Below are 13,327 nucleotides of genomic sequence, written 5' to 3'. Positions count from 1 at the left end.
TGCAAGCATGGTTCTTTAATACCATACTCCCCCTGGACTTGGTTGACTATAAGTTGAGAGTCACTATAAATAGTAACATCTGCAATAGACAATGCTTTTGACAACCGAAGTCCAGCTATCAGAGCCTCATATTCTGCTTCGTTATTACTTGCTTCAAATGCAAATCTCAAAGCATATCGAATAATAAATCCTGCTGGACTTTTTAATAGAATTCCAGCTCCTGCTCCATCTTTATTACTCGAACCATCTACATATACCTCCCAAGTGGTTGGTATAATGGGATCCTCGATGGTGGATTCCACCGGTGCAGTAGTTTCTACTACAAAATCGGCTAATGCCTGAGCCTTGATTGCAGGTCTGGGCTTAAAGGTCACTTGGAACTCACTGAGTTCAATTGACCAGGACACCATCCTTCCAAACAAATCAGGTTTATTAAGAACTTTACTAAGAGGAAAAGTTGTAAATACCTCAATTGGATGAGCCTAAAATATGGCCTTAGCTTCCTGGCGGCCATCATGAGAGCTAGAGCCTGCTTCTCAATCTGCGAATATCTTGTCTCCGCATCTAGCAACACGTGGCTTACATAGTAAATCGGCCACTGTTTTTTATCTTTTTCACGAACAAGTACCGCACTGACCGTTGAAAGGGACGTCGCTAGATATAGCTGTAATATTTCCCCATTTTCTGGTCTGGACAAGATCGGTGGTTGTCCAAGTGCTTCTTTTAACTCCTCGAAAGCTTTCTGGCACTCTTCAGTCCATTATGCTTCCTTGCTGCCCTTCAAGTCTTTAAGTGCCTTGAAGAAAGGCAAACATTTTTCTCCAGACTTGGAGATGAATCGATTCAAAGCAGCAACTCTCCCTGTTAAACACTGCACATCACGAACAGTTTTGGGAGCCTCCATATCAACCAGAGCTTGTATTTTGGCAGGATTAGCCTCAATTCCCCTCTGTGATACCATGAAGCCCAAAAATTTTCCCGAGGAGACTCCAAAGGCGCACTTTTCTGGGTTTAGCTTCATTTGATACTTTCGCAAGGATCGAGAATACCTCGCTCAAATCCGCAATATGATTTTTTTTTGTAAAGCTTTTCACTAGCATGTCGTCAACATAAGCTTCAACATTCTTTCCTATCAGCTCTTTGAAAATCTTGTTGACGGCCCTCTGATATGTTGCTCCTGCGTTCTTCAGGCCAAAAGGCATGACCTTATAATAATAGCTTTCACGATCAGTCATGAAAGCTGTAAACTTCTCATCCTCCTTATTCATAAGGATTTGATTATACCCTGAGTAGGCATCCATGAAACTTAGAGTTTCATATCCTGCAGTCGCATCTATCAAGAGGTCAATCCGAGGCAACGGATAGCAATCTTTAGGGCAAGCCTTGTTAAGATCTGTGTAGTCTGTACACATCCTCCACTTCCCATTCGCCTTTTTTACCATTACCACGTTGGCCAACCAAGTTGGGCATTCAATTGGTTCTATGAAACCAGAATTCTTAAGTTTTTCAACTTCGCTATGAACGGCTTCATACTTTTCAATGGAGAAATTTCTCCTTTTCTGTATCACTGGTTTCGCCTTAGGATCTATCCAGAGTTTATGCTCTGTGACAGCCCGATCGATTCCTGGCATGTCTTCAGCAGACCATGCAAATACATATTTATTCTGTTGAAGAAATAACTTCAACTTATCTTTAAATTCTTCCAGCTGTTCAGACCCGATATAAGTAATCTTTTTCTCATCCTTGGTACACAGTTGGATTTGTTCCAGCTTCTCCACTGGTCCGGGTCTTTGCATCTCTGCTTCTTCCCGATCGTCTTGAACTTCTATAGGTAGGGCAGTTACCTTCCTCGGGCCCTCCTTGTCTTTTAAATAGGCAACGTAACATTGCCGAAAGAACCTCTCGGTCGAGGGAGACTTGACCAATTCCCATATCGATCGGGAATTTTATCTTCAGTGTTTTGTCGAAACAATAGCACCTATCTTGGATAAAGATGGTCGCCCGAGGATAATATTATAAGCTGGCAGTTCCCGAACCACCAAAAAATTGATTCGGACGGTTGTTTCCTTAGGAAAACTTCCAATAGATAAGTCCAACTGGACCGATCCTTCCGCAACTGCAGATAACCTTGCAAAACCATATAGATGTGTGGATGAAGGTTTCATCAAGTCCTGATCCACCTTCAATTTTTGATACACTTCGTAAGAAATTAGGTCAGCTGCAGACCCTGTATCAACCAAAACTCTATGCACTTCCCGATGTGCAATCTCTACCTTGATGACTATGGCATCATCATGAGGTAAACAAACGTCTCTTTCGTCCTCCTCGCTAAAGGTGATAGAATCTTCACCATTCAGCTTTTTTCGCTTCTGCGTCTCTCCGGTTCCAACAAATTTGGATTTTGTTTTCAGACTCCGGAGTGATTTGGGCTCTGGTCCCCCGAAGATGGTAAGGATCGGTGACCGAGTAGCTTCAATCACCTCCTTGCCCTTCTTAGACTTCGGGGCCTCCCTTGATCGTTCTGAACTAACCGAACGATCTCTTTTAGGAGCAGCCGCGCGTGGCTCACGTGGCTCCTCCCTTCTTCTGCTAACAAAACTGGACAAATGTCCCTGAGATATTAATCTCTCAATATCTGCTTTCAGATGATGACAGTCATTTGTATAATGACCATAGTCCTTGTGGAATCGGCAATACTTTTCTCGATCCTGCTGCTCTCCGGGTTTCAAAAGAATTTTAGGCGGCCACTTCAAGATATTTTTTCTTTTGATGATATTTAAAATATCAGCCCGAGGAACATTCAATGGAGTATACTCACTTTTACCGGGAGACCTTTGGCGCCAAGCCTGAGATTTTCCAACCCGATCACGGACATTTTTCTTTGGCTTCCGTTTCGCTCAGAGAGCCTTCTTTCCTTATTGGAGACTTTATTATCTCCTTGGCGCGCGTCTAGAATCTCCATGACTTCAGCCTGCTTCTGGCATCTCTGTACCAACTCTGCATAAGTCGCAGGCATATCCTGTAGTAATAACTCCAAGAGTTTCCGATTAGTGAGTCCCGTGAATAGAACAGTTTTGGCTACTTGCTCATCCAAATTTTCTATCTCCATCGTTACTTTGTTGAATCTTTTCAGAAACTCTCTGATTGATTCGTTCTTTCCTTGTCTGACAGTAAACAAGGTTTCTTCCGTTTTCTTGACCTGTATTCCACTTTGGAATCGCCCTATGAATTTGCACGCCAATTCATCAAAGTTTACGATCCTTCCAGAGGGGAGGTTTGAAAACCACTTTTGTGCTGCTCCAGCTAGAGATGAACCAAAAACCCTGCAAATTTCATCAGAATTACCTAAAACTGCCATGGTCTGTTGGTGATAGCTAATGTGAGCTGTTGGATCTCCGGAGCCATCGAATGTAGAAAAGGTAGGCAAACGGAAGTTATGGGGAAACTGATATCCCGCAATTGGCTCAGCAAAGGGGGTCTTCCGAATGACTGAGTAAATATCCTCAGCTATCCTGCGCTTAGCCAACTGCCCTAATTTCTCATTGATGTTGGCCAATTCCTGACCAATTTGGGTCGGGTGATCTTCAGCAATATGATCACGACCTCGATTAACACGATCATCCCGTGCTATCCGATCATCAAGAACAGCCCGTCCTTCCCGAACATTCAGCTCGTCGCGAACTGCTCGATCATTGTGAACGGTTCTTCTGACAGTTGGTGAGTGAGTTCTTACCCCTGTATCCAACCTTGTATTTGAATCAGTTGTACTCTCTTGCGGTCTGTCGAACCGATCGTCTCACCTAGGTTGATCATCAATCCTCCTAGGTCCTCTGTCTCCTTCACGAAAATTCTTACCGATATTCCGGTCTTCAGCCAATCTTTGATCACGTGGTAACGCACGTCTCCCTGAATCGCGTTGATCAGGTTCTTGTGGTAAAACCACTCGTCTGGTGAGCAGGCGGAGTGCTTGGCTCACCTCCAAAAGTTGAATCTTTACCTGATCCAATTGATCTTGGAATGTATCAGGAGGATTACGTCCTCTCTGACCATCATCTACCTCGATAGGATTTTGGCTTCCCTGGGGAATATCTGGATTATTCGCTCCAGGGATCTGAACACCGGAATTACGTTGTGCAGCGGATGCTGCGGTTGCTGATCTAGTCACCATGGCTTTTCAAGTCTTTCCCACAGACGGCGCCAAATGATGCGTCCAAAATCTGCTCAGCCCTTAGATCTCCTCGTGATGACCTGCAAAACGAAAGCGTCAGATGTGGCCCGACCGCGGGAGTCGGGAGTCCACCTCCGAAGGTTAAGTCAGTTGATGAACTTAATCACAAACGGCTCTGCTAGAAGCACAGAGCTAAGGAATGAAGAACTGGGAAAGGTGATCTAGATCGTAAGCCGCTGATAGTTTAAGTTTATCAGTATGTATCTAAACCTGAGTCTCAGATTGTGTGTTTTCGATCCTCCTTACCTCGTATGGTAGTGAGGTTTATATAGAGTGTACCTTCGAATCTCCTTCGTTGGATGCACTTGAGCCTTCTTCGGGTAGTTGTTGGATCTTAACAGATAGATCCGTTGAGCAACAGACTTCTACTAGTTTGGACTAGTAGAGGACTCCTGAGATAACTCTTTAGGTTATGCGATGATTATCCCTTCGATAATGATTAGCCGCAGCCGTCAATTCGAGTCTGCCATCATTAGGGTAATTACCCTAATCCATAAGTAGGATTAGGGCGTGCTTGTAGCTGAATCAGTTTTCTTCTTCAGCAAGCCATCTTCTGGATCCGGTTCGCTCGGGAGCGAGTCGGTTCCCTCTGCCTCGGCCAGGGTCGAGGGTCGAACCAGGTATGAACCCGATTTGATCATAATTTCTCCGTATCAGATACAATAGTGGAGGAACAAAAACTCAGCAAATAATAAGAAATTTAAAAAAAGAAAACAGTTGGGATTTCTGCCAATTTATGAGGTACAGAGAAAAAGAAGTCATTAATAGTCCAAAAAGAGAAGATGTCACATACAAATAGCACCCACGTGAGCCTTCAATTTCCTTTGGTGTTGTCTCTGTTGATATGCTATGTTTGTACCAAACAAAACCAACCGAACTTGTCTCTCTTACAGTCCTTTCTTGAGGCTTACGATAAAAACAGCTTTGAAGGGAGAGTTGGTATTGTTAAGCTCAGAGACAAAAATTATTACTCACATTTCATTCACTTGAAATTATGGATTTATGAAATTCTAGAGGCTATCTTTTTCATATATTAGCACATTTCCTTGTTAGTAGGATAATAATGCTGGACTGCTTTCTTACTATCTTACTGCTTCGGTTCTTAAAAGAGCAAATGACACTAATAAAAGCTCAAGCAGTGGTGTTTTTCTTTTCAAACTATTTTACTTTTAAGGGATTTGCTCATACTATAGAAAGCTATTCAGAAGTTGTGCTTCTGAAAGCTAAACGTATGGGAGAATGAGTGGATAAAATACTGTTGAATGGGTCTTATGAAGTTAGATGTTAGAGATGTGTTGACTCCAAATGCTTCTTTTGAAGAGTTGTTGGGGTAAGCATTAGTGAACCTATGACAGCCAAGCTCACCATGTTCAAAGTTATGCTGTTTTTTGCATAAAATGGAGTCTACTGCCTCTGTTTTCTTGTATTGCGAGAGTTGTCTTATGTCGCTGCAATATAATTATGTTCATATATTGATTATTGAAGTGGAAATCTGGTCCGTTCATGGTTTTGTAAAGGCGAATGCTCATCATTATTTGTATGGCTCTTTTTTGCTATTATATAACTACCTTGATTTGATTATGCAGTTTATTAATTCTTCAATCTTTCTGTGCTCTTCTCCACTTGTCTAGACTCATGCATTTCCGGCTTGATAATCCAAATGATTTGAAGAGAGAGATCTTTCCATGATGAAATCTCAGAATCTCTCATCTACAGACTACAGCTATCGATATGAGACAATATGACTACATTTCTTAAATGACAGTTTAGTGGACCTCTGCAGCTTATGCGATTGCATGGTCTTCAAAAGGATGAACCAATTGCATTTATTGAATTGTTTACATACACAAGAAGATAGAAGTGTATGCTGTCAAAGAATCCAGAGCTAGTAAAGAAGTTCTACAACTTCAGAACTGTGAGAGTTCTGAGCAATTAATAGGTATGCAATGATGACTTAACTTGATTGTGGATTAAACATGGCAAAATTTAAGGCTGCAATGACACAATTTGATAGTCCAAACCTATCTGCTACGGTCCCTAGGAGCTGCTGTTGAAACTCTGGTTACCCAGGAGAGATGATTCCCAAGTGAGTGAAGCAGCCATGATTACTGAGAGAAACTGCACAATGTCATCCATACGTGGACTAGCTGGATCCTTCCTCAAAAAACTCTCTGTTAGTCCGGCCAGAGAGAGAGAGGTAGGTCCAAAGGATAATTTGCTCCTAGAGAAGGATCTAATATTTCTCCTAGCTTTTGTTGCTTTAGTTCCCTCCTGGAGTAAAGCTTTTAACAATCAGAAAAGATCAAATCTTCCCCTCGCAATGAAACAACATCTTTTCCGCTTAATAGTTCCAACATCAAAACCCCAAACGCATACACATCCAGCTTCGGAGAGACCAAACCATTCTCTAAATACTCAGGTGCCAAATAACCTATTGTCCCAACAATGTGCTTCGTCAAGGTGAAATCATCACCTTCCTTCCCTTCGGTAGACCTTGCTAAACCAAAATTGGCTATCTTAGCCCTGTAATCGCTGTCCAGAAGAATATTGCTGCTTTCTATATCTTTGTGGATATGAGAAGGGTTGGTATAGATATGAAGATAATTAAGCCCCATGGACACATCCAGTGCAATCTGTACCCGTTGTGTCCAGCTTAAAAACTTTGTGTTGCTCATGTTGCCTCGGAGCCAATTACTTAGAGGTCCATTCAGAGCATACTCATAAACAAAATACCAATGCCCCTCTCTGAAACACACACCCGAAAGCCTGATAATATTGATATGGTTGATCTTGGAGAGTAAATTAATTTCTTTAAAGACATATCCATTGATATTTTTAGTAGCAGCTAGGTCTCCATTAATGGTTCCACGATAGACAGATCCTAAAAGAATTCTAATTGTCCGATTATATTAATTTTTCACATAATGCCACATGAGACTATACTGCAGACAATATAAATCAATTTGAAATTGATGAGATCAGAATATGGAAGATGTGAGATTTTCAATGTCTTGCAAAACAAGACCATGGCATGAGATTTTTCAACTGTACCAATGAGTGTAACATGTGCTTCAATGATGCAGACATCATTCACCAAGTAACCATTCGATTGATCTTTAAAACTACTTAAAGCCATGTATTTTGTCCAAACCCAACTCTTAGCTAAATTGCTAAACCAACACTTCTTCCCTACATGAAAAAAAATTAAATAGACGCTAACAAAGGTAGGAAAAAAATGAACAAACCAACTATTAAAGAAATGATTCAAGACATCAAAATCCTTTCTTTAAACGACATTAGCAGTGCAGTACTGGGATGGAAAGAGTTGCAAGAGTTTGATTTAAAAATGGGTCTATGCACCAATAAAAAGATCCTAAAAGAATTCTAATCATCCGATTATATTAATTTTTCACATGATACCACATGAGACTATATTGCAGACAATATAAATCAATTTTAGATGGAGTTAATACTTTGAAGTGGCAGAAAATAAACTCGCTTTATGAGAAAGTGTATTATGACCCACCATTAAATTCCTTGTGTTTAAGTTAACATAGAAATGAAAACATATTAAAAATAAGACCCTGCCTTAATGTCTTGGACAGGCTTGTGTTCAACTTATGGATACCGATGTCCTTTGATACATAATAAACTACTGATAAGGTAATGAAATCTTTGCAATTTTAAGTTTTAACCTAAACTAAGCTTTTGAATCACTTGAGTACAACATTGCTACATACCTTAATTTATAATATTCAATACTAAGAAGTAAAATAATTTTTAATTAAAAGCATGTAAATATCTATAATGGAGGAAAATAGATTCATCTCAATCCTGTCCTACGAGAATATCTTGAAAAAAAAAAAAGAAACAGAGTCTAATATAGAAACACAATGGGTTGAAGATTCCTAATATGAACACAATTCATAATAGAACTCAAACAATAGTATTATATAAGAAAGCTACGTCCATGGAAGAAGAGCAGTATTTAATTTCTTGAGTAGAGTTTAAGCTTCGACAAATTTGAAGACAGGAAAATTTAAAGACGAAAGGGATTTTCAGATTAAGGTATGAATCCATTCGTTCCACCTTACGCATTCATGCAATTTACGATTCTCATGTTGAAATTTAAGATATACAACACAATAAGTGACGTGCATTTGCACGTGCACATTTTTACTAGTATATATATATATATAATCATGGCAGGATCACAACAAGGTTCAGGCACAATTCATGCACGATTAAAACAAATATTTATATAAAATAACATTAATAAATTTTAAACATATTTACAACATTTGATTCCTCCGCGGGACCATTTACTTCCATAGCTCTTGACAGAGGCCCATGCTAAAACAAATTTTGTTCAAGAGAATGACAAGCTTGAACACATGCCATCCTGATTAACTTGAGGTTTATTGTTTGAATAAATTTTACATAATCAAAAAAGAATATTCCTCCAATAATGTAGATAGATTTTGCTTAGGTTTGGCGCTATCCATTCAGCCGAAATTTTTGGCGTCAGATTGAGATCTTTGTCGAAAATTTGAACAAAACTTTAAAAAAATTAATGGTTGAAATCCAAATCTTGACCAAAGTCTAAATCTGACGGCCCACAGTGTTAGCTAAATGCTTCATTGTATTTATGGCACTAAAACCCAAATAAAATTCAATGTATATATATCTCATACAAATAAAATTCAATGTAGATATATCTTATACAAATAATATTAAACTAACCAAATAATTCCAATAACAATGGCAGTCAATTTCACAAGGATGTGTCATGTTCATACAAACGTGCATCCTTAGGGCCATGACAAGTGGTTATTTTTATTACTTTAGAAGTACAAACACTAGCTTATTATGAAAGAGAGATTTTGCTTGGGTTTATTTATTTATTTTTATTTGGAGAGCTGGCACGTTACTATTATGGGGTGGGCAATATTACTAGTATACGTGCGGCCGGCTGGGTGACAACCCAAGACCTCCACATGGGAGTTGGGTTGTTAACCACTTGACTATCCTACCATTGGCATTTTACTTGGGTTTATTGCCTTGAAGCATTCACCAAGACATCATGTATTGTTGGATGGATATTTTGGTTGAAATTTTATTTCAATAGTTGAAAAAAAAAGTAAAATGAGCGGTCCAATGGCCTAAAATCTAGAAAACAATGATTTTGTGTGGGTTCAGCAAAATCATTCAGTGAGACATCGTGAGCTGTCGGATCAAAATTTTGTTCAGTTAAAAAAACGAGTGCATGAGATCGAAATCCAGATCCCAATGCAACTAGTCTTTGACAGAAACCGAAACCCAGGAGACGACAAGAGAAATCGCTCTGTTATATTTACTCATCTGATCTCGGATTGCTTCTGTGCCTCAACCATCAGAGAGAAAGAAAAGAAAAAACGAAATGGACGGAGAAGCAATAGTACCTCATGTGCTTATCTTCCCCTTCCCAGCTCAAGGCCACATGAACTGCATGCTCAAACTAGCAGAGCTTCTCTGCCCAGCTGACTTCTACATCACCTTCCTAAACTCTGATCATAACCACAAACGTCTCCTTAGCTTCACCGATGCCCAAACTCGATTCAGTCACTGGCCCAAATTCCGCTTCGAATCCATCACTGATGGCTTACCGGACGACGACTACCGTAACGCCGAACGCAGTTTGGATATGTTCAAAACCCTGGAATCCATCACCAAACCTCTCTTCCGAGAGTTGATTATCTCCCTATCTCGTCAACAACAACAAATTCCACCATTGAGCTGCATGATTGCAGATGGAATCTTACCTTTCACGGTTGATGTTGCAGAGGAGCTCAACATTCCAATCATTTCTTTTCGCACCATCAGCGCTTGCTCCTTATGGACTTACTTCTGTGCTCCCAAATTAATTGCTGCCGGCGAACTTCCCTTCCGAGGTATGTAAACTACAAGAAAAGATATTCTTGGCGATCCTTCTTTCCTGACAGTTATAAAAATCCGTATCCAAAATCATATTTTGCAGGGGACATGGATGCGCTCATAAAGTCCGTGCCAGGGATGGAGGGTTTCCTGCGCTGTCGAGATCTACCCAGTTTTTTCAGGGAAGAATACCTGAAGGCTCATGTGTTTGAATCGGTTATAGGGTCGACTCAGAAGTCGATACGGACATCAGCACTTATACTCAACACCTTCGAAGATCTTGAAGGCCCCGTACTCTCTGAAATCCGTTCTGTAATCCCAAATGTCTACACCATCGGACCACTTCACGCCCACTGCAAAATTCGGCAGCTTGAACAAGCCTCAGTTTCTCAGCTTTCTTCGAATAGCATCTGGGAAGTGGACAGAAACTGCATGAAGTGGCTTGATTCTCAGCCACCAAAATCGGTGGTGTATGTCAGCTTCGGCAGTCTAGCAGTGGTCGGAAGGGAGGCAAAATTGGAGTTTTGGTATGGTTTAGTTCGAAGTGGGAAATTCTTTCTATGGGTTGTAAGGCCTGATTTGGTGACCGGAGGAGAAGATGAGGAGATTCCAGAAGAGTTAGTGAAGGGTACGAAGGAGCGAGGGTGTATAGTGGGGTGGGCCCCACAAGAGGAGGTGCTGAGCCACCCATCGGTGGGAGCATTTCTCACCCACAGCGGTTGGAATTCGACGTTGGAGAGCATATACGCCGGAGTGCCCATGATTTGTTGGCCATATTTTGCAGATCAGCAGATCAACAGTAGGTTTGTGAGCGAGGTTTGGAAGGTGGGTGTGGACATGAAGGACACATCGGACAGAGTAATCGTGCAAAAGATGGTGAGGGATGTGATTGAGCACAGGGAGAAGCTTGACAGTTCGGTGGAAAAGCTCGCGAAGTTGGCTAGGGGTTGCATTAGCCATGGTGGGTCTTCTCGTTCCAATATGGACAAGCTGATCCAACACATCCGATCCTTGTCTCGACCATGGACACAACCTTGAGTGGGGGACTCTATTTGGAAGTTGTGGCCTATGTTAATGCCCCTCTATTTTTTACGAAAAAAACAAGAAGTCGTCTCTTCCACTTCTTATAGGGTAAGCGATGTGGACCAGTGGGCGTAGGGGTCGACCGGAGCCACTCCCTTTATTTTTCGGTTTTCTATTGGAATTGCAATTTATTGGGTAGTTATCCTTGAAGTTTGGTTTTCGCAATCATTGTATCAAGATGAATATGGCTTATTCTCTTCAAAGGTAAACCATGTGCTACGATGATTCCATCCCGTTGGATTTAACTATGATGTTTTTGTTACCAATCATTTATATCTTTTCTAGCATGGGTTAACAAGTTTTATATGATGAATCATATGGCACATTTACTGCAAGGTTTTAAAGTGCTCAACTATGCTCCTAAAAGGCTAAAATCAAACACATTTAGGCAAATATTAAATACACCGTGAATGAGTTTCTAGCATAATGGTGGCAATTTCATAGGTAGAGATAGTAAGTTCAAGGAAGTCTTACAATTTATTGCAATTCTTCTTTAGTTGCAGAGGCATTTTCTCTTAAATTAGTTTGTCATTTTGATTTTCATAATTTGGTGATGGAAATGGATCGTTTGGATTTACTAAAGATGATCATGAGATTCTCCCCCATCAACAAAAGTTCTGGTAGTTCTCGAAGACATTTTGGGTATTGTTAATGATCAGAACTATCATTATCTTCTGACCGGTCCGATCATCAAGTTTAGAGAAGTTGGACCAACCTAGTCCGACCATCCGATCAAGGGTCGGTCCGACCATATGGTCAAGAAAGCTCCATCAAGGTAGTCTTCTATTATGTATTAACTATCTAGAAAGAGGAGATAGGTAAATAATTCTTCTAATAGTTGGAGTCCAAGTCTAACTCTATCGTCTTAAACTATATAAACACCACAAGCAGGCATAAGAAACTAAGTATTGATATTATGTGTGATCAGTTACTTGATTTTCTTATTAAGTAATTGAGATCATATCTCCTTGGTACTGACTTGCTTGTTGGAGATGTCCTTTGACCCCCCAAAGTTGAGCATGTGTTTTGTAGGAACTTGGCAGGGAAGGACGAGCAGAATTTTGTATCAACAATTGGCTTCGTCTGTGGGAAGGCATAAAAAAGCCAAGGTGCGAACCAATTCAATGGTGCCCTACTTTCACTGTGTTTGATGGAACAAGATGCCCAGGACACCATAGCACGCATTATAAATCTATCATGTCCTCGTATAAACACAGTGAAACAACTATGTGTAGAATTTTCCCTGCCTCTCTGATTGGAGCTGCTTCAGAGTGGTTTTTGGGACTCCCAAACGGTTCTATCGAAAACTTTGACCATCTTGGTCAGGTTTTCCTGTCACGATTTCAGAGCGGAGTAAACACCAAAAAGAGAGAAGACACTTTGTTTGCTGTTAAACAAGGTCGAACAGAATCTATAAGAAGCTTAATTTCTTCAAAGGTTCAACAATCTAACCATTGAGATTGAAAATTTAGATGAGAATATTGCATTCCATGCATTGTATCAGGGACTTAATCATGAAGGCTTGCTCAAACAACTCCTGCTAGATATGCCAGAAACATATGCTAATCTGCTTGAGAGATGTCACAAACAAGCGGAGATATTAGAAACCCTAGAATCCCGAAAGAAGGAGCCGAACACAGAAGTGAAAAATGGCAAAGAAAGACTTCAACCGACCAGGATGCTAGGATCGGGTTTGGTCAATCATGGTTGGGTGGAACCAATCAAATATCATGAGGGTAACCATCCACCCCTCAATGCTAGGATGTCAGAAATCTTGGTGCAAATAAAAGGCCAAGGGCTACTTAAGTGGTCGTGTAAAATTTATGCCCGACCAGAAAATTGTGACAAAAGCAAGTACTATGAATTCCACAAAGATCATGGTCATTGGACCGATGATTGTAGGAATTTGAAAATGAAAATTGAGAAATTGTTTTCTTAAGGGCAACTGAAGAAATATGTCAAAACCAAGCAAGAAGCTTGACCACAAGTTAAGGCAAGTTGGAAAAGAGAAAGATCAGATAATCGTGAGGAATGAAGGAGCCTGACCAAATGCCGAACAGAGGATAAAGATAACTGAGGAAAAAGATCACCCGTGTACACCGT

General features: G+C 40.5%; 1 protein-coding gene and 1 pseudogene across 1 annotated transcript; one reads left to right on the top strand and one right to left on the bottom strand.

The window, feature by feature from the left end:
- Positions 1-6,513: 6,513 nt before the first annotated feature.
- Positions 6,514-6,903, bottom strand: LOC149011235 (protein LYK5 pseudogene; annotated as a pseudogene).
- A 2,589-nt stretch (positions 6,904-9,492) lies between these two features.
- Positions 9,493-11,524, top strand: LOC149011234 (7-deoxyloganetic acid glucosyltransferase-like). The gene is made up of 2 exons (XM_089162159.1): positions 9,493-10,158; positions 10,245-11,524. The coding sequence occupies exons 1-2, from the start codon at positions 9,648-9,650 to the stop codon at positions 11,177-11,179; spliced, it is 1,446 nt and encodes a 481-aa protein (XP_089018285.1). The 5' UTR covers positions 9,493-9,647; the 3' UTR covers positions 11,180-11,524.
- Positions 11,525-13,327: the final 1,803 nt, after the last annotated feature.

This window comes from Hakea prostrata, chromosome 7, assembly GCF_041222555.1.
Source record: "Hakea prostrata isolate BN-2017 chromosome 7, UWA_Hpros_2, whole genome shotgun sequence".
NCBI classification, from domain to species: Eukaryota; Viridiplantae; Streptophyta; class Magnoliopsida; order Proteales; family Proteaceae; genus Hakea; species Hakea prostrata.
Note: the sequence above shows the minus strand (reverse complement) of the source record. Positions and strands in the feature narration are given on the sequence as shown.